The sequence below is a fragment of the Branchiostoma belcheri genome, unplaced genomic scaffold, assembly GCF_001625305.1.
Source record: "Branchiostoma belcheri isolate BF01 breed outbred unplaced genomic scaffold, Haploidv18h27 scaffold94, whole genome shotgun sequence".
Lineage (NCBI taxonomy): Eukaryota > Metazoa > Chordata > Leptocardii > Amphioxiformes > Branchiostomatidae > Branchiostoma > Branchiostoma belcheri.
Window position 1 is genome coordinate 430,580 of NW_017804620.1, and position 19,269 is coordinate 449,848.

The 19,269-nt window shown below is 41.8% G+C and overlaps 2 protein-coding genes across 2 annotated transcripts; both read right to left on the reverse strand.

Moving 5' to 3' along the window:
* Window positions 1-2,748: 2,748 nt before the first annotated feature.
* LOC109461619 (long-chain specific acyl-CoA dehydrogenase, mitochondrial-like) lies at window positions 2,749-9,988 on the reverse strand. The gene is made up of 10 exons (XM_019757998.1): window positions 9,866-9,988; window positions 8,858-9,037; window positions 8,435-8,572; window positions 7,629-7,793; window positions 7,162-7,228; window positions 6,606-6,770; window positions 6,172-6,261; window positions 5,724-5,849; window positions 5,017-5,144; window positions 2,749-3,791 (listed from the first exon to the last, which is right to left on the reverse strand). Exons 1-10 carry the CDS (start codon window positions 9,973-9,975, stop codon window positions 3,617-3,619), a joined length of 1,344 nt encoding a protein of 447 aa, XP_019613557.1. The 5' UTR covers window positions 9,976-9,988; the 3' UTR covers window positions 2,749-3,616.
* Window positions 9,989-10,589: 601 nt separating this feature from the next.
* Window positions 10,590-17,737, reverse strand: LOC109461586 (long-chain specific acyl-CoA dehydrogenase, mitochondrial-like). The gene is made up of 10 exons (XM_019757965.1): window positions 17,601-17,737; window positions 16,639-16,818; window positions 15,367-15,504; window positions 14,834-14,998; window positions 14,609-14,675; window positions 14,079-14,243; window positions 13,456-13,545; window positions 12,627-12,752; window positions 12,102-12,229; window positions 10,590-11,573 (listed from the first exon to the last, which is right to left on the reverse strand). Exons 1-10 carry the CDS (start codon window positions 17,720-17,722, stop codon window positions 11,399-11,401), a joined length of 1,356 nt encoding a protein of 451 aa, XP_019613524.1. The 5' UTR covers window positions 17,723-17,737; the 3' UTR covers window positions 10,590-11,398.
* Window positions 17,738-19,269: the final 1,532 nt, after the last annotated feature.

The following is a 19,269-nucleotide window of genomic DNA, read 5'->3' on the forward strand; positions in this document are numbered from 1 at the left end:
ACATAGTCCAAAGAGTCAGAAATGTTTAGATTGAAATAAAGTAGGACAGATGAACTTAATTTGCCCAGCATCCTGTGAACAGACTTCTTCCAAGAAAACAGGAAAAAACATTATAGTGGATGATACCATTATCTTTATGATTTGACTTGATAATTATAAAGGGTTTGTTCGCAAGGAATCAGTTTCTCCAAGCAAGCAACATTTTAGTTTTACTCATAAGCGAAAAAGATTAATTTTAGATCCTCTTTTATTTTCAGTTGCCTCAGACTGAGTGTGTCATATTCTTTTACCAAATGAGAGGGTCTGCATGGGGGTTCTGTAAATGCTGTATACAAAATTCAGGATCACTTATGCACATTATGCTAAATTCAGGAAGTCAATTACAAAATATGTAGCCATCACATAATAAATTGCAAGGATAAAAAAAGTTTTCCCTACAAATTCTGGTACTGTAAACGAAAATTGCATCTTGTCTAACCCTTACAGAAAACCCTGCAGGCAGTCCTCTATATAGCCTCTACCAGGCTTCGGGAGGTGACTGGAAAGAGTAGAATATCATGAAAGTTCATCTGTGTTGGTAGTAATCATAGTAAATCGTTAAAATTTATTCCAACACACTATTTACAGGGATCAAATTTTCAGCGACCACTGTCGCCTTCATCAGGATAATTAATGAAAGAGTAAGGAAAGAGTAGAAATTGGCCAAATAGAGAGATAACATGCCAGAGAAATTGGTCCGCTAGAGAAAACAGTTTGCCGCACCCAGGCTCTACTATTTCCAGCTGCCTCCCAAAGCCTGGTAGAGGGCCTGCAAGGGGGGGTAGTGATTACGAATTACGCAAAATTTTCGCCGCCTATTACGAATTACGTTAAAGTCTCAGAGCTGATTACGACTTTACGATTTGCGACTAATGTCCAATTACGAATTAGGTTGATTTTTGCGGAGGCTGCCTACGAATTCCGAAGTCTAAAACGGCCTGATTATGCCTTACAAAAAAGGACTTGCAGGCCCTCCTGGTAGAGGCTACCCTACATAACCAATGGTATAGTCCTGTGGTTTTGGCTTCAGACAGAGTATGGGGAAGTGGGTAACATAACGCCTGGTGGAATGAGGAAGCATTTGCCACGCCTTTGTTGCAAAGTACACATGTACAAAGGTCCTATTGTACGTGAACCCACGAGTTGTTACCACTGATTTACATCACATCTTATGAGTGACTTGCTATTTTTCATTCGGCCAATACACCAATTGTCAAACAATTCTAAACCAGAAAAGAAATATTGAAATGAAAACAAACAAAAAGCAAACCATATTTTGTTAGTTTGTTGTATGGCGAGCCAGTCTTTGGCATAGATTTAACATTACATCACTTCTTTTGAGTGACTTGACATTTTTTTATTAGGCTGTACCAACTGTCAAATGACAATTTCACTAGGATATGCTAAATCTATACCAGAAAATAAATATTGAGATGAAAACAAACAATAAAAGTAAACCATATTTTGTTACGTTTGTTTCACAACAAATTCAATGAAGGAAGAAGTCATTTATAGTAACACAATGTCATCCTAATAATCAAATTTCAAAAGCCCAAACCTAAAACATTGTATGTGTTACTGAGTACATGTATAATACATCTACTCAACTGTTAGCTGACACCAGGTCTCACGTTTCTGATGTTTGCCAATGTAAAAAGGCCACAGCTGAAGTGAAATATAAATTTGCTCAACAGTCGAAGGAGAAAATTGTCCAGGCAAAACAGGTGCTTTGTATATGGACTATTCCATTCTGAGATTACGGGGGTGGGCAGGTTGGCAGGACTTTGTTCAAACACCTTCATACATAGATGGGTATCTAAAAATGAAAGGACTGAAAAAATAATCCAACACGGAGACAGATCCATTTTGAAATTTCAGACTGAATCAGAAGGGAAAGCAGACTTTTACTGTCTTCATAAGATTTTTGCACGGGTGTGGAAAAAGCGGACCACAAATTAGTATTTTACGATGGTCAATATTGACTAAGTAAAAGAGGCCATATATATGACAGAAAAAAAAGCAGCTCTCCTAAAAATAAAAACAATAGACACAAAAAAGTACTAATTAGTTATTGAAATTGATTATCAGAATGTGAATTGTCTGTCAGGATAAGTCTGACACTGTGGGAGAGGGAAGAATTCTTGAGTCTAGCCGAGTTTCCTTTTCCTGTAGGGTAGAAATCCTGGAAGAAAACAGTGGAGAAAAGCGCTGCTGGCTTGTACACACATCCCCTACTGTGTTAGAACTGTTACTGGGACAATCTCACAATACAACTGTTGTTTACAGGCATGTTCATTGTATCATTGTAGAAAATGAAACTGCTGCAAATGATTTTTTTCTGAGGCCGTAATATCTTCTGTTACATTGATTTTCTGGAAAAAAATGTGGGAATTTCACTCTTCAAAAATTCTGTTTATGCCTAATGGGGATTTTTTCTGAAGTCTTAAGATTTTCTGTAACAATTGGGTTTTCTTTAAAAAAAAACATGGAAATTTTGGTTTTCATATTTTTTAAAATTCTGTTTTATGTTGCCTCATGACCTAAAATTCAAGATTGGACAAAATATGGGTAAGTTTGTCCAGCCAGAGTCCTTTTCAGTAATATTTCAGAACTGAAGAAAAGATTAATTAAACAAATTGTTGAAATTGTTAATGGTTAAAAAAACCTCATCACAAAGCAACAATAAAAAATTTAGAAACTTGAAGCCAATGAAAGATTCACTGTACAATTTATTCTCAATAACATTGATGATGATCCTATATAATGACCTTGCATAAACCAAATCCACATATGAACACTGCATCTCAAGCAATCAATCCTTGAATGTAAAACCTTCTGTTATCTAAATACTATGATAGGATAATTTAGAGCTTACCTTTTAATCCTGTTGGAAGGCGAAGTCAGTGTGTTAGAGTTTTTCTCACAGACATCAGTAGCATAATTACATGTGGAGTCTGAAGGATGATGACACAGGCACATGGTTTTTGCAACACACACAACATCACCATTTAGGGCATGATGACACCCAGGCATGTCATTGAGAAATTCTCTCCTCTAAACAAGTGGAGACTTGCAGCTGGTGAAATACAGTTTGTTCTTGCATTATACTTGCATATTAGGCAAACAAACGACCACTCAAGGCAAAACTGCAATAAATACAAAAATACAGCAAAAGCCAGCTTATTCAAAGAATAATTTCGTCAAATTCTGTAGAAATGTCTTATTTAGATCATTATTTTTAAAAGAGATGCAGCATTTAAAATTGACATTTGAATTTGGAAACTTGATTATTTTGCCAGCTTGTGAAAGACAATGGAATGTCACTTTTTGCTTTAATTTTCTAAAGATTTGTTAGAAGTTCCTACTTTAAAATTTCCTTCATATGAATCACCAAAGAGCAATTGTATGGTCCAATAGCTTTTAGTTAATGATGTTTTCGCTGCCAGTTAGACAAGCTCCAGTTAAAGATGTTGTGTTTTCGGTGTCCTTAGACAACCCCTAGTTGATGTTGAATTTTCTGTGTCCTCAGATGACCTCTACTTGAAGATGTTGAATTTTCGGTGTCCTTAGATGACCCCTAGTTGACGATGTTGCGAGCGATGAGTTCCTTCATGATCTCGTTGCTTCCTCCGTAGATGGGCTGGACACGAGAGTCGACGAACGCTTTAGCGATGGGATACTCCCACATGTAGCCCCAACCTCCGTGCATCTGTAGGCACTGGGTAGCCACACGGTTCTGTAGGTCCGAGGCCCTAAAACGAGGGGAAAAAATACATTATAAATCTAATTCAAAGTAAATCTGAGGATAGAGGCAAATGGTGAGCTACCATCAAGCCCCAGCAACATAGTACAAGCACGTCTAACCCTCCAAACACTGGGAACAACAGACGATAAACTGGATAGATAGAAGGTCAATGACCAGAACCAGACGTCTGTCACTATGGTAACTGGTGTTGGGTTACATCATGTTGCAATTTTATAGCAGGAGGGACCTAGACTCCTGTCTGACCATATACTAGTATCTGAATGTGTTTGGGTAGGAATTATCAGAGTAGACTGAATGTGTTTGGGTAGGTAGGTATTTGCGTAGGTAGGTATTTGCGTAGGTAGGTATTTGGGTAGGTATTTGGGTAGGTAGGTAGGTATTTGGGTAGGTAGGTAGGTATTTGGGTAGGTATTTGGGTAGGTAGGTAGGTATTTGGGTAGGTAGGTAGGTATTTGGGTAGGTATTTGGGTAGGTAGGTAGGTATTTGGGGTAGGTAGGTAGGTATTTGGGTAGGTATTTGGGTAGGTAGGTAGGTATTTGGGTAGGTAGGTAGGTATTTGGGTAGGTAGGTAGGTAGGTAGGTAGGTATTTGGGTAGGTAGGTATTTGGGTAGGTAGGTAGGTATTTGGGTAGGTAGGTAGGTATTTGGGTAGGTAGGTAGGTATTTGGGTAGGTATTTGGGTAGGTAGGTAGGTAGGTAGGTAGGTATTTGGGTAGGTAGGTAGGTAGGTATTTGGGTAGGTAGGTAGGTAGGTAGGTATTTGGGTAGGTATTTGGGTAGGTATTTGGGTAGGTATTTGGGTAGGTATTTGGGAAGGTATTTGGGTAGGTAGGTATTTGGGTAGGTAGGTAGGTAGGTAGGGGTATTTGGGTAGGTAGGTAGGTATTTGGGTAGGTAGGTAGGTACTTGGGTAGGTATTTGGGTAGGTAGGTAGGTATTTGGGTAGGTAGGTAGGTATTTGGGTAGGTATTTGGGTAGGTAGGTAGGTATTTGGGTAGGTAGGTAGGTATTTGGGTAGGTATTTGGGTAGGTATTTGGGTAGGTAGGTAGGTATTTAGGTAGGTAGGTAGGTAGGTATTTGGGTAGGTAGGTAGGTAGGTAGGTAGGTAGGTAGGTAGGTAGGTAGGTAGGTATTTAGGTAGGTAGGTAGGTAGGTAGGTAGGTAGGTAGGTAGGTAGGTAGGTAGGTAGGTAGGTAGGTAGGTAATCACCAGAACTTGGCCATGGAGGCAGTGTTGGAGTCCAGACGACCCTGGTTGTGTAGCTCCAGACACTGGTCCAGAAACGCCCGACCCACACAGATGTCTGTCTTTATCTCTGCCAGCTTGTGTTGGATGGTCTGGAAAAGGCACAGCAAAACTTGGCTTCATCTTCTAATCATTATAGAATTTGTAAGCAACCTAGGCTATACAAAAACACCTGGTCTTTGGGAAACACAGTCTACACAACTTTCCTGACTCCACCTGGTTGCCAAACCTATTATAGCTCCCGAGTCCTACATCCTCTCCGCATATAGGATGTAGGACTCGGGAGCTATATAGGTATTGTAACTGGGCATCGACTCCACCCAGGTGTAAAACAGGTTCCTGACTTCAGTTGGGGAGGTAAAATGCAGTAGAAGGAGAGGGATTGGCTCTGCCTTTCAATACTGTGCCCTAGATGAACAGTGGATGAACAACCTACTGCTGATACAGACTCAAAAAGGCTACAGGACTCCTTTTACCTCTTTGTACCCATCATCTGAAGTCATAACAGTCTTGCTGAACTTCAGTTGGGGAGGTAAAAGGCAGTGGAAGTAGAGGGATGGGCTCGGCCTAGCTACCAATACTGTGCCCAAGACACACTACTGATACAGTCTTAAAAAGGCTACTTTTACCTTTACCTTTCTTTACTGCTGTAAAAATGCATAAACCATCACCTGAAGTCTTGAGACCGTCTTGCCGAAAGCCTTCCTCTCCTTGACGTAGTTCCTGGTCTCCTCAAACATGAACTCAGACGAGGCGATCCCCATGTCTGCGATGAGTAGCCGTTCCTGGGGCAACTCCTGCACAAACAAACAGCCAAGTAGGTAGGGTGCTTGTCTTGCACTCGGTAGGTCGTGAGTTCGATCCTCCGCCAAGTCATACCAAAGAGTTTAAAAATGGTACATACTGCTTTCTCTGCTTAGCACTCAGCATTTGGGAACGAGTATGGGGGTTAAACACACGCCACTACCAGTAGAGTGGACTAGCCCCCTGATGTAGTGATTGCACTGATGTGTGGCCCAAGGGCTACAGAAATGGAGATGGACGCTGCCCTATGTGTCACTTGATGCAGAAAGGAACTCACTTTTTGAGACAAAGTCACAAACAAACAAACAAACAAACCTGCATGAGGTAAACAAACCCCCTGTTCTCCTGACCCAGCAAGGCTGATGGAGGCAGGCGGACATCGTCAAAGAACAACTCTGCCGTGTCCTGAACAATAACAACAACAGATCCATGTAAATAAATAACATTCCTTGATAAAGACTGGAGTTGGACAGTTGAAAATTTGGGTACTTCCCATTTTTTATGTTGATTCCCTTCTAATCTTAGCCGGTGCCTAAAGGCCTCCACCAGACCTTTCTACGGGAATACGGATTGTAGAATTCGGCAAAAAAGAGAGTAAAATTGGCCAGGGGAGTCCGGTCGCAAAAGGTTGGTTCTTTCCCTCCTAACTGCGCGGCCAGTCCAACCCCAGGGCAGCCAAACTCCCCTGGCAAATATTCTCCTTATATATAGCCAGCGTAGTTAGTCTGGTAGAGACTACATGTACATACCTGAGCCTTGAGTCCGATCTTGTCGAGTTTTCGTCCCTTCTTGAATCCCTCCACCCCGTCCTCCACCAGAAAGAGGCTGATGCCGTGTGCGGCCGACTTGGCCTGCGGATTGGTGATCGCCACGACGATGGTGACATCAGCCATCCAACCGTTCGTGATAAACACCTGTAAACAAACAAACAAACAACATTTACATCAATCATGAAAGTTCATCTGTGTTGGTTAAAACTTTTGGTCCAACACAAAAAAATTCTCTCGACTAGAGCTTTCAACAAGTCTACTGAGGAAGACCAGAGTGACTGGTCAAAAGCTCTAGGTGTGAGAATTTTTTTGGGATCAAAAGTTTTAACTTTAAATATGTACAACTATCAACACAGATAAACTTTCATGATAACATCAGTTTGCTTTTAGATAAAGCACAGTAAAGTAAATTTTTAACACAAGTCTGAGTTTATTCAGATCCACAATTAGCTTCCATCAAAGGCTACCATCCCAGTGGTCATTTAAGTACATCAGAAATACCTCTGTAAACACATGATCTATCCTTTGCACATACCTTACTGCCATTGAGGATCCAGTCATCTCCATCCTTTCTAGCGTTGGTTCTCACACCCTGCAAGTCACTGCAGAAATACAGTAATCAGTGCTGCCCTCTGGAGGTAACTATTGGTACTGCAGCCCCAATAACATGGCAGTGACTTTTACAGACCCTGCTTTTGGCAGGCTGCAATATTTTTGTCCTTCCTATCACTCTGGAGCATACATAACTGAGAACATTACAGTTTCTTTGAACAAGTTAGTTTTATCACTTTCAACAGACAGAAGGCAGTGAGGAAAGAAAAAGGAAGGTGGAAAGGAGGGAAGTCAGGAAATGAAGGAATAAAAAACACATTAGTATACTACATGTAGTATACAAAACTGAGGACATTAAAGTTTCTTTAAACAAGTCAGTTTAATAACTTATAATGGAAGGAAGAAAGGAGGACAGGAATGAAGTAACGAAAGAAGGGTGAAAACACCGACCTGCCAGCTCCCGGTTCTGTCATCGCGATCGCTCCGATCTTCCGACCAGCCGTCATGTCAGGGAGGAACTTCTCGTGTTGGTCCCGCGAGCCGTACTTGGCGATGTAAGGCATCACGATATCAGTGTGCAACGCAAACCCGGGTCCGCTGCAGTTCGAGTATGACCTGCAAGGGGGCAGCAATACATAACGTCAGAACTTCTCGTGTTGTTCAAGCGAACCGTACTTGGCGATGTAAGGCATCACGATATCAGTGTGCAACGCAAACCCGGGTCCGCTGCAGTTTGAGTAGGACCTGCAAGGGGGCAGCAGCACACGTCAGACCGAAGTTTCTTGTTACAGTACTTCCAAATGCCCCTACATTTCCCGAACATGCTGCTAGGGGGCCCAAACTTACGTCAATTATTCCCATGTTCAAGAGCTACCTAACATTCAAAATTCGTGACCCTAGCGTGTCCAGATCAGGAGATATCAAAACCGGAAGTCCAGCTGCAGTACCATAACAAGCTGCTAGCGATTTGATCATATCATTTTTAGGTCTCACCAAGACCTACCTACATGTATCAAGACAATCCATCTAAGCCTTTTCACACACACACACACACACTGTCACACACACACACACACACACATGTACACACACACACACATACACACACAAACACACACACACACACACACACACACACACACACACACACTCACATACATGTACACATGGACACCAATGAAAACACAATCTTCTTGGCAAAGGTAAAAACAACTTTTAAGACAGGAAATAAATGAAATAACTGAAAGTTTCCTCACTGTTCCTCCCACATGACAGCTGAGTACAAGACGTCTGCTCCGATTCCGCCCAGTTCCTCCGGAGTGTTCACTCCCAGCAGGCCTTGCTCTCCTGCCTTCAGCCACACCTCACGGCTTACCTGCCCGTCTTTCTCATACCTGTCAATCAATCAATGAACTAGTCAATTAATAATCAATGAAGCCACACAGGCCAAACTGGTTGTGTGACAGGCTGAATAAAAGTTCTAAACGGAAACTGTGCGGCTCCAGATGTCTTACTGAGGGACGACTGCGTGTGCGAGATGTCAGTTACTGAGTTAGCCTGAGGAATGAATCCCCTAAACTAAAATAATATTATAGTACTTACTATCTACTATTTTTAGGTTTGAACAGTTTTGAGATCCTTGAAAAACAACTTTTAAAGTCCAATGTATAGCTACGTACTGTGTGTGGTTAGGCAGGACCTCCTCTGCCCAGAACCTCCTGGCGCTGGCCCGGTAGATGTCGTGTTCCTCCTGGAAGATTCTCCGCGTGCCGATGTCCATCAAGGTCGGCGCAGAGGTCGTCTCCAGCCGGAACATCTCCATGGCAACGACCTCCTCCGGCGCTCCGGTACTCCGACATCTGGTAAATAAACAAACAAACAAACAAACACATCGATGAAGGTTAGACATCCAGGTAATAAGATACGCCAATCAGTCATGTAATCATAAAAAGAGGACTTGTTTGGGACAGAAAAACAGTTGTAGATTCTTATGTATTATAATTTCTAAACTCTCTTCTAAGATTGACCCATGTTAAACACTAGGTCAATATTATAGCTCATGTTGCGCGGGTTTTTAGTCAGAATGAGATAAACTATTACCAAAGGTATGTGCGTTTGCATGGAACATAGGTCGGAATATTAATTAGGACCCCTCCCGTTAGTAAATAAGAGTTTCAACCGAGAGTACAACCGGTTTCAGAAAAGTTCATTCTCTAGATTTAGATTGGTGCTCAAAACATCAACGAAAATCTCCCGCTTCGTGCAACAACCCTAAATATATCAGTGTTCTTTCTCTATGAAGAGTTTTTGATGATTGCGTATGCCAAAATACTTAGATCGTCAGCTGGTAAGGTTAGGCGGACGAAACCATCGGTTCCCGAAAATGGGTAAACTTGGTCCCAGCTAAATCAGACGTTGATTAACAAAACAGTCTTTCGAGTCTCTTACTGCAAATAAATAATACAGTTATACAATAACAATACACTAAACTTAAGGTAATGTCATTACTTGTGATACATTACTAGTAGATAGCAAATGGATAGGAATTTAATATACGTATCCCCACAAATCTTGAATGGTTCGGTCGTAAACACAGGCACTACGGCTATCCCCTCTCCTACCGCCAAACTTTTCGCGTTTTCCGCAAATCCACGCGACCAGAAAACGACACAAAAACTTCCCCAAACCTGTACAGTTGTGTGGATGAGGCTACGGGAAGTCGGCAGCAGGAACTAGCAGCAATATGGACACGACGAGACAAAACTCCGGACAGAACAGTTCGTACAGCCCCCGCCATCTTGGCCGACCTTGTCAACTACTTTCAGGGACCGTCCAAAGTCTATCTTAGGGGAGGGGGCAAAGTTCGGAACCGTGCACCGCTTGAAAAAAACTATGTCTACATTTAGCAGAAATGTAGACATAGTTTTTTTCCAAACCATAATCTTTAAATTACAGAAAATTAAAAAAAAAATGCAAGGTTATATGTTACACTTCATGAACATCCCCCGAAGCAATGCTTGGTTTGCCCCCAAGTTCAACCCAGTTGGAGCGGTGTATTGTGGGAAGTAAATGTGGGCAGGGAGCGCAACATGACCACAATGCACCTGGGTATTCTGAACTATTCAAAAAGTTTCTCTTCAATGTTGCAAAGGTTTCAAAGATACAAAACCAGGATTTAACAAACGAAAACAATGAAATCAAATTTTTAATTCTGTGAAACTGGGTTTTCGTTCAAATTTTCTCCATTTTCTGTGTCTACATGTCTATTCTCTAGACCTCTTTTAACCTGTCATTCTGCCTGTCAATCTCTTCAAAACCCATGTGCCGTCAACCTACTTTGTCCGGACAAGCAACCACCCAAAACAATACTACCATACCCAAAGTTTTAGAAAATCATTGGAAAGCCACAAACTCAACCAAATAACACCATTTATTCTTCTTTTCTAATAAATATACAAACATTTTGTGAACTTACAGCAGGTGTAGTTTGCATGAATATAATAAGTTCAGCAAGCAATACATGTACATGTTAGCATAGAACTTTTGTCTCAAAATTGTCTATATAAAAGAATACAGCATCTTGCACATCTCAAAAGAAAAATACAAGGTACTTACATATATTGCATAAAACTACGGATATAATTACTACACTTTTAACTATGATATAGATATTTAACATTCGATTACATAGTCTAGTATACTACATTGAAGGGATGTTACCTCAATGTTATTACAGATGTGAAATTTACAGACATAAATTCTTTTCATTTACCCGGTATTACACTAAGGCTTACACCTTTGCTTTTAATACATAACAGTATTGTATGTGTAAAAAAACATACATTTATACGACATTTTACAGCCTAAAAAATGACAGTCATTGAGGATATTGCAGAGTTTGCTACTGCTTTTTGTAACATAAAATTCCCTTCAACACAAATAAATGCATGGTAGAAAGCCAGCTTTTTCCAAACTAAAAAGAATAAAACCATATAATACAAACAATACAAGGTTAAAAAGGCATAGGCCTGAATCAAGCCTAATGCAGCATTGTATTTTTGATGTCCTTAGATGACCTCTAGTAGAAGATTTTAGCTGTCCTCAGATGACACCAAGTTAAGGACGTTTAAGGTGTCCCCAGATGACCTCTACTTGAAGATATTGAACTTTTATTGTCCTCAGATGACTCCTAGCTTACGATGTTGTGTTTTTTGTGACCTCTAGTTGACGATGTTGCGAGCGACAAGTTCCTTCATGATCTCGTTACTTCCTCCATAGATGGGCTGGACACGAGAGTCGACGAACGCTTTAGCGATGGGATACTCCCACATGTAGCCCCAACCTCCATGCATCTGTAGGCACTGGGTAGCCACACGGTTCTGTAGGTCCGAGGCCCTGTAAGGGGGTTAGGGAACACACAGAAACACTGTTAACACATGGCTTTAGCGATGGGATACTCCCACATGTAGCCCCAACCTCCATGCATCTGTAGGCACTGGGTCGCCACACGGTTCTGTAGGTCCGAGGCCCTGTAAGGGGGTTAGGGAAAACACAGATACTGTTAACACATGGCTTTAGCGATGGGATACTCCCACATGTAGCCCCATGATTCTGTAGGTCTGAGGCCCTGTAAGGGGGTTACGGAACACACAGAAACACTGTTAACACATGGCTTTAGCGATGGGATATTCCCACATGTAGCCCCATGATTCTGTAGGTCCGAGGCCCTGTAATGGCTTATTGTGGGGTCTTTCACAGTCTCAAAACTACGGATCTTTGCAAAAATGGAGCTCATACTCTTAGAGTTGTGAAGGCTTGTGGAGACAGCTCAAACCATTTCTTGTTAGCGCACTTTGAAGATAAATAATTGCAATGCCTGATGTTCATCTTATGTTATGGACAAGTTTTAAACTTGTGACTCACCAGAACTTGGCCATGGAGGCAGTGTTGGAGTCCAGTCGACCCTGGTTATGTAGCTCCAGACACTGGTCCAGAAACGCCCGACCCACACAGATGTCTGTCTTTATCTCTGCCAGCTTGTGTTGGATGGTCTGGGAACATCAAAACAGTAAAAAAAGGTAATGTTTGCAAAGCAAATGCATAATGTTTACCTTTGCATATGGTCTGCTCTGTTAAAAATACTCATTACAAACACATTCACATATATGGTGACAGGAGTATAAATCCTGCCTACTATAAAATTGCAACATTGTGTAACCCAACACCAGTTACCATGGTGATAGACCTCTGGTTCAGGTCATTGACCTTTTTGGTTTGGAGAAGATAGAAGAGGAAGAAACTGAGCAAAAACAATTCGGTAACATAAAAATTTCATTAATTATCCGATGAAGCCAACAGTGGTCATTAAAATTAGATCTCCGTACTCTGCATGTGTGTTGGAATAAAGTTCAACATTTTACTATCTTTAAGGATAACTTGGATTTTCACCTGAAGTCTTGAGACCGTCTTGCCGAAAGCCTTCCTCTCCTTGACGTAGTTCCTGGTCTCCTCAAACATGAACTCAGACGAAGCGATCGCCATGTCTGCGATGATCAGTCTCTCCTGCGGTAACTCCTGGAGAAATAGAGAGTTTGATTTGATTGATTGATTTGATTTGATTTATTGAAATTGCAACAGTGCAATACACGTGGGACACAGGCAGCTGTTGCTGGTGTTGTGTCCCGCACATAGAAACGAATACTGGACAGACAATACTCATTTTCACTTGAGTCTAGTGGGGAAAGTCGTGTAAAGTGCCTTTCCCAAGGGCACAAGATCAGTGGCATGTCAGGACTCGAACCCGGGACCTCTCGATTCCGAGTCGCGCACGCTGCCGTTGCGCTACACGACCCCACTAATAGAGAGTTTGATAGTAACTAGAAAGGTAACATTTGCACAGCAAACACATAATGATTATCTTCACATGGTCTAGCCCAACAAACTACTGCTACTACACCAGGATCATTTAGTAGCCTCTACCAGGCTTCGGGAGGTGGCTGAAAAGAGTAGACATTGGCCAAATAGTCAGATAAGTTGGTCCACACTAAGGGAACAGTTTTCTGTTCAGTTTGCTGTTCTCTTAGCGTGGACAAACTCCCCTGGCATAATCTGTCTATTTGGTCGATTTCTTTGCTTTTCAGCTGCTTCCCGAAGCCTGGTAGAGGCTATCATTTACCTGCATGAGGTAAACAAACAAACAAACAAACCTGCATGAGGTAAACAAAAAAAACAAACAAACAAACCTGCATGAGGTAAACAAAAAAACAAACAAACAAACCTGCATGAGGTAAACAAACCCCCGGTTCTCCTGACCTAACAGAGCTGAGGGAGGCAGGCGGACATCATCGAAGAACAACTCTGCTGTGTCCTGAAACAAGGAGGAAGAGAAAATGTGTCAGCAGTGTGAAAGATTTACCTTTGGACACATTCTTAGGATACAGACATACCATAGACTAGCCTGGTTAACAAACCTATTATAGCTCCCGAGTTCTACAACTATTTGCGGAGAGGACTCAGGAGCTATAATAGGTTTGGTCACCAGGCTAACCATAGACACCCTTAAGTTCGAATGTGCAACTGCAATCTAGGACACAGTGCTCACTAACTTTTGGGGGGAGCTTCGAAATCTGAGGTTCATTGTACTGGGGAAATTCCCCTGGCTCTTTTTGACAAGTGCAATGAACAGTGGACCACGGCTTAACGTCCCATCCTAGGGACTGCGACCCTAAACAGAAGTGTGCATGTTGGGTGAGCGACAACAGCCGGGATTCGAACTCCCAACCTCTTAGTCCAGAGGTAGGATCGCTAACCACTGGACTACGCACGCTACTACATGTCATACAGCGCTGCCCTTGTGTCTCCTTTACTCTCTGGATGACAGAAGAAAAGATTCCTTCTCACCTGAGCCTTCATCCCGATTTTCTCCAGTTTTCGTCCCTTCTTGAAGCCCTCCATCCCGTCCTCCACCAGAAAGAGGCTGATCCCATGTGCGGCCGACTTGGCCTGCGGATTGGTGATCGCCACGACGATGGTGACATCAGCCATCCAACCGTTCGTGATGAACACCTGACAACAAACAAACATGTAAACAAAAACACAGTAATGATGACATCAGCCATCCAACCATGACATGTTTTTATTGCATAGAATACTGCTATTGACTGTTAAGCTACCCATATCATATTCATTCAATCTTTCCTTTCCTTTCCTTCCTTTATTCCTTCATTCCTTCAATCACTCTCACTCACTCACTCACTCACACTCATTCATTAATTCATTCACTCACTCACTTGTCTCAAGAAGCATTATATTTCGACTTTACTGAAGGGGAAGAAGAGACGAGAACTTGTGATGTCCTATGATATTTCTTTTTCAAATTGTGCCTCTTCATATTAAGTAAAAGTGTTAGCTGCTGTACTTTATGTTCCCACCTTGCTGCCATTCAGGATCCAGTCATCTCCGTTCTTCTTAGCGTTGGTTCGTATTCCCTGCAGGTCACTGCAGAAATACAGTAATGTTAGTACTGCCCCCTAGAGGTAGCTGTTGGTACACTACTACAGCTTGCAACACGAAAGGTAGTGGATGCTACCTGACCATTTGCAAAATCATATCCAGTAGCTTGAGTAACTGTATTTTGGCAGAATTAAGCATGTTACCTTCCAGCTCCAGGTTCAGTCATGGCCAGAGCGCCGATCTTACTGCCGGCCACCATGTCAGGGAGCAGTCTCTCGTGTTGCTCGGGGGTCCCGTACTTCTGGATGTAAGGCATCACGATGTCCGAGTGCATGGCGTAACCAGGCCCGCTGCAATTCGAGTACATCCTGCAAGGGGGCAGCACTGCAAGTGAGCTCCCATATCAACCCATATAAGGATATCCATTTCTAATCTTATATACAGCTATATACCAGAAGTATTCATTACAGGTTTGCATAGCGAAACCTGGTCTATTTTAGTTGGCATCCACGGGTGCGGCCATTTTGTTTCCCATCATGCTATGAGAGGTCAAAGTTTGAGAGAGAGATGTATGATGGGAAGGATTGTTGCCATTTTTCTACTCTGGCCTTCCTGATATGTTATGGCCTTTTATTTTACTAAATTTCTATCTTCATCATACGATCTCGTAATATAATTAAATAAAATGAAAAACACTTAGACTTTAACTTAGTTTAAGACAGGAAAGTTTCCTCACTGTTCCTCCCACATGACAGCTGAGTACAAGACGTCTGCTCCGATTCCGCCCAGTTCCTCCGGAGTGTTCACTCCCAGCAGGCCTTGCTCTCCTGCCTTCAGCCACACCTCACGGCTCACCTGCCCGTCTTTCTCATACCTGTCCATAATCAATAAATCAATCAATCAATTTATTAATCAACTAGAAAGCAAAGCCAAGCAAAGGCATCATGTTAACCTTCGCATATGGTCTGCTCTGTTAATTCTCACTCAAACACATTCCTATGTATGGTCAGATAGGAGTCTAAATCCCTCCTCTTATAAAATTGCAACATGATGTAAACCAGGGGTTTTTCTGAACAGGGGAACAAGGGCGCAGCGCCCTCATGTAACAAACCAGCGCCCTCATATCAATTTTCAGATTGAAGCCTAAGTCTTTTTCAAAATCATCTTTTTCCAGTAAAAATACAAAAACAACACCACATAACAATATATTCTAGCATTACAAACTATGTTACTCTCATAAAAATTCCAAAATCTTACCACAAACTTGAAAATTTAGCTCTAGTAGTAAAAGTTTGAATGGAAGAAACAATGTTCATTGAGAACTTGCTAAAAGACATGTAGCTAGGCCTCCTTCATTTGCATACTATAGAACAGGCTCTGAAGTGAAACATGAGACCTGAGTTTGTAGCAGCTTGGATGAATGTGTTGCAATTGTGCCATGGGAAAGGTTTCAGCTTGTGGCAAACCCAATGTTGTCATCTGGAGCTACTAGTAACATTGATCACTAATTGTGTGTGTAAGTGTATAAAGGGTGATTTGCAGATTGTGTGTACTGTTGGTTGTACTTATATTTTATAAGTGAAATATGCAATGCATGAATAGAAATTTGGGAAAGGTACATTGAGGTTAAGAGTTCAAATGGCCTCCCTCAAATAGCCTCAAAATGTCCCATTTCAACTTCAAATTTTCAAAGGCTTCACATGGCGGAAGGGGGGATAACCCCCTTCCGCACCAACCCCCCCTCGGTCGCTTCGCTCCCTCGCCGTGATACTGCTCCCTCATGCCAAATTTTTCTAGAAAAACCCCTGGTAAACCAACACTAGTTTCTAGTTACCATGGTGACAGGCATCTGGTTCAGGTCATTGACCTTATTTGTTTGGAGAAGAAGAAAAAGAAGAGGCAGGAAGAAGAAGAAGAAGAAACAGAGCAAAAAAAATATGTATGTTTTGCAGGGCTATGTTACTGAGATGAGCCAGGGTAATAAAAACAAACAAACAAACAGACGTACTGAGTGTGATTGGGTGCCACCTCCTCTGCCCAGAACCTCCTCACGCTCGCCCGGAAGATGTCGTGGTCCTCCGAGAAGATCCTTCGTGTCCCGATGTCGGTCATGGCCGGCACAGATGAGGTTTCAGGCCGGAACTGTTCCAAGGTCACGTCCTCATCAGGCGCTCCGGTACTCCGACATCTGATCATAAATAAATAAATAAAAGATATCAATTAATGATAATGACAGTGTGAAAGGTCAATGGTTAAGGCTCTTAAGTTGTCAACTTTGTTGATGTGGTTGTCCTGCCGCGGTGACCCATATATACATATACAGGCCTGTATATATATAAGGATTGCACATACAGTACCATCTATATAGTGCCCTGTGTATGCTTCTCATGCAACGCATCACACTGCAGCGAAATGCAATGATTGAATGAATGCAGAAGTAACTACACCACCGCAGGGCAAAAAAAGTCAAGGGTCAGTGACCTGATTAAGACTTCAAATTACTTGAAAATATTGTGTAAAAAAAGTCCAGCAGGACAAGGGTTAAAAATGCCTTCAAACTTCCAATTTGCCTAATCTGACAGGGAATTCCAGTTTAAAGAAAGAAAGCCAGGAATTCATCCATTCATCCTTTCATTCATCCCAAATGTTACTGTGTTTTGAAATGTCCTTCATATCAATGGTTTCCATCTTGTCACGCCCATCATTTAACCTCTAAAATATTAAACCGGTCTGGCAAGTTACTTATTGTGTACTGTACGTGGTTCAATTGATTCTGCTGTTCCAATGTCTTATAAGCTATATATGAAGATATATAGCAGGATTAGTACTAAAAGCCTCTGTAAATCTGTCAAAACACCCATTGTTTTCATCTTACGCATGCCCCCCCCCCCCGGCCATATATAACACTTCCACAATACCGCAATTTTTACCAACAATCAACCTAAATATCGGACGAAACTGGTGCCAAACCTGTGCAGGAGTGTTGCGGTAGCCGCAGGCAGCCGGCTGGAGGGACCGGCCGTCAGGTTAGCGGCCACAGCGCGACTTTGGGGCAGAACTCGGGACAGAACAGTTCGTAACGTCGCCGCCATCTTTAACTTCTCTTTCTTCCGTAATAAACGGGACGAACCATTATGTCCCCACAAAGGGTGGTGCTGTTTCTGGGTCAAGCGTCATTGTTTGACTTTGAAAACTTTGCTAACGAAGAATTTTATGACCTTTCACATAAAATCAATAAGATTGACTAAGCTATGAATTATATGGCAGAAAAAATTACACAAACTAGCTTGGCGGGATTTCTAAAAAGAAATGGTTCAGGATTTGACCTTGAAAACTTTTCAGCGACATTGGCTGTGTAAAAACCGAAAGGGGCGAGCAGGTTAGCACTGTTACAGCTGTAAAACGTTGCTGAAACATTCTAAAAATGACAAATTATCGGTTTTATTTTCAGTCTATTATTCTAAAATCGATATATAATGTTTTAAAATTGATAAATAGATGAAATTATCAGCTGTAAAATATATCGCGCCCCTGTTACTAATGAATGGTTTCTCCCAGTCCTGTTGTCAGAGTGGTGACCTCTGACCCACAGTTCTCCTGATGATCAGTCGAACCGCAGGTCACCGTAGAACGCGTTATTCTCTAAGATACGGCATTTGCCGGGTCACGATTTGACCCCGTTGCATGGGTGTAAACAACTGCCTATAGTGCAGCAAAAAGACCTCAGACCTACACAATGTTTACATTTTTTCATATCTGCAGGATTTGCCCAGTACAACCATGTAGATATTTCGTGCATTGCAAAATGACAGCGAGCGCTACGGCCTTCCAAAAATTAGCAATTTTTGGTCATTTTATTTGTGCTTGTCTTTTTTACTATTTAACTGGATCCCGTTATCTAATACCACAGTGTGATAGCCCACTTCTTCACCTTTACATTGATACCAATGACCCCTGGCAAATTTTATGGCAAACGGGTTTGCCCCCAAAAAAACTGTGACGATGCGCACATCGCGGTGGTCAAATTTAGCCCAGTTGTAAGCTACTAACACACACCATCCTGAGTTTCCGCTACATTTTGATACATTTCGCGTAATGTCATAAAATTCGTTTCTTGGTATGAGAAACTGTATGAATGTGGCTACCACATGCAATATAATAAGTGATATGATAACATTCAATTATATACAAAAAGAGGAATTTAATACAAGGTTCTGACCATTCAAAAATCGTCAAATTTGAAGTCAATCGGTTTCGAACTCCTGCGTTCGATCCATGGAACCAAGGCAGCGCGTTCTATTTTTCGCGCCGCCAACAATGTTGCAACTTTCAACCGCTGTTTGCGAAAGTTCATAAAAAGAAGTAATCAAGTTTTTTCATCACAAACAGATTTTCTGAAACCCATTCCAAGTCAGACTTATATCATGAAGACGCTAGAGAAAGTGGGATTCATGTGCAACTATACCAATGTCAGTACATCTGCCCGATGTTTGTATATTCACAGTAACAGGTCATAGTGTCCGATTTCTCCTTCAAAAATTAGGTCATGAAAAATCAACCTGTTGTTGTATTTGTTCATGCCCAAATTCCTTCTCTTCTGTTTTCATCCGTGAAGTGGGTATCGTTTTGAAGCTTACTA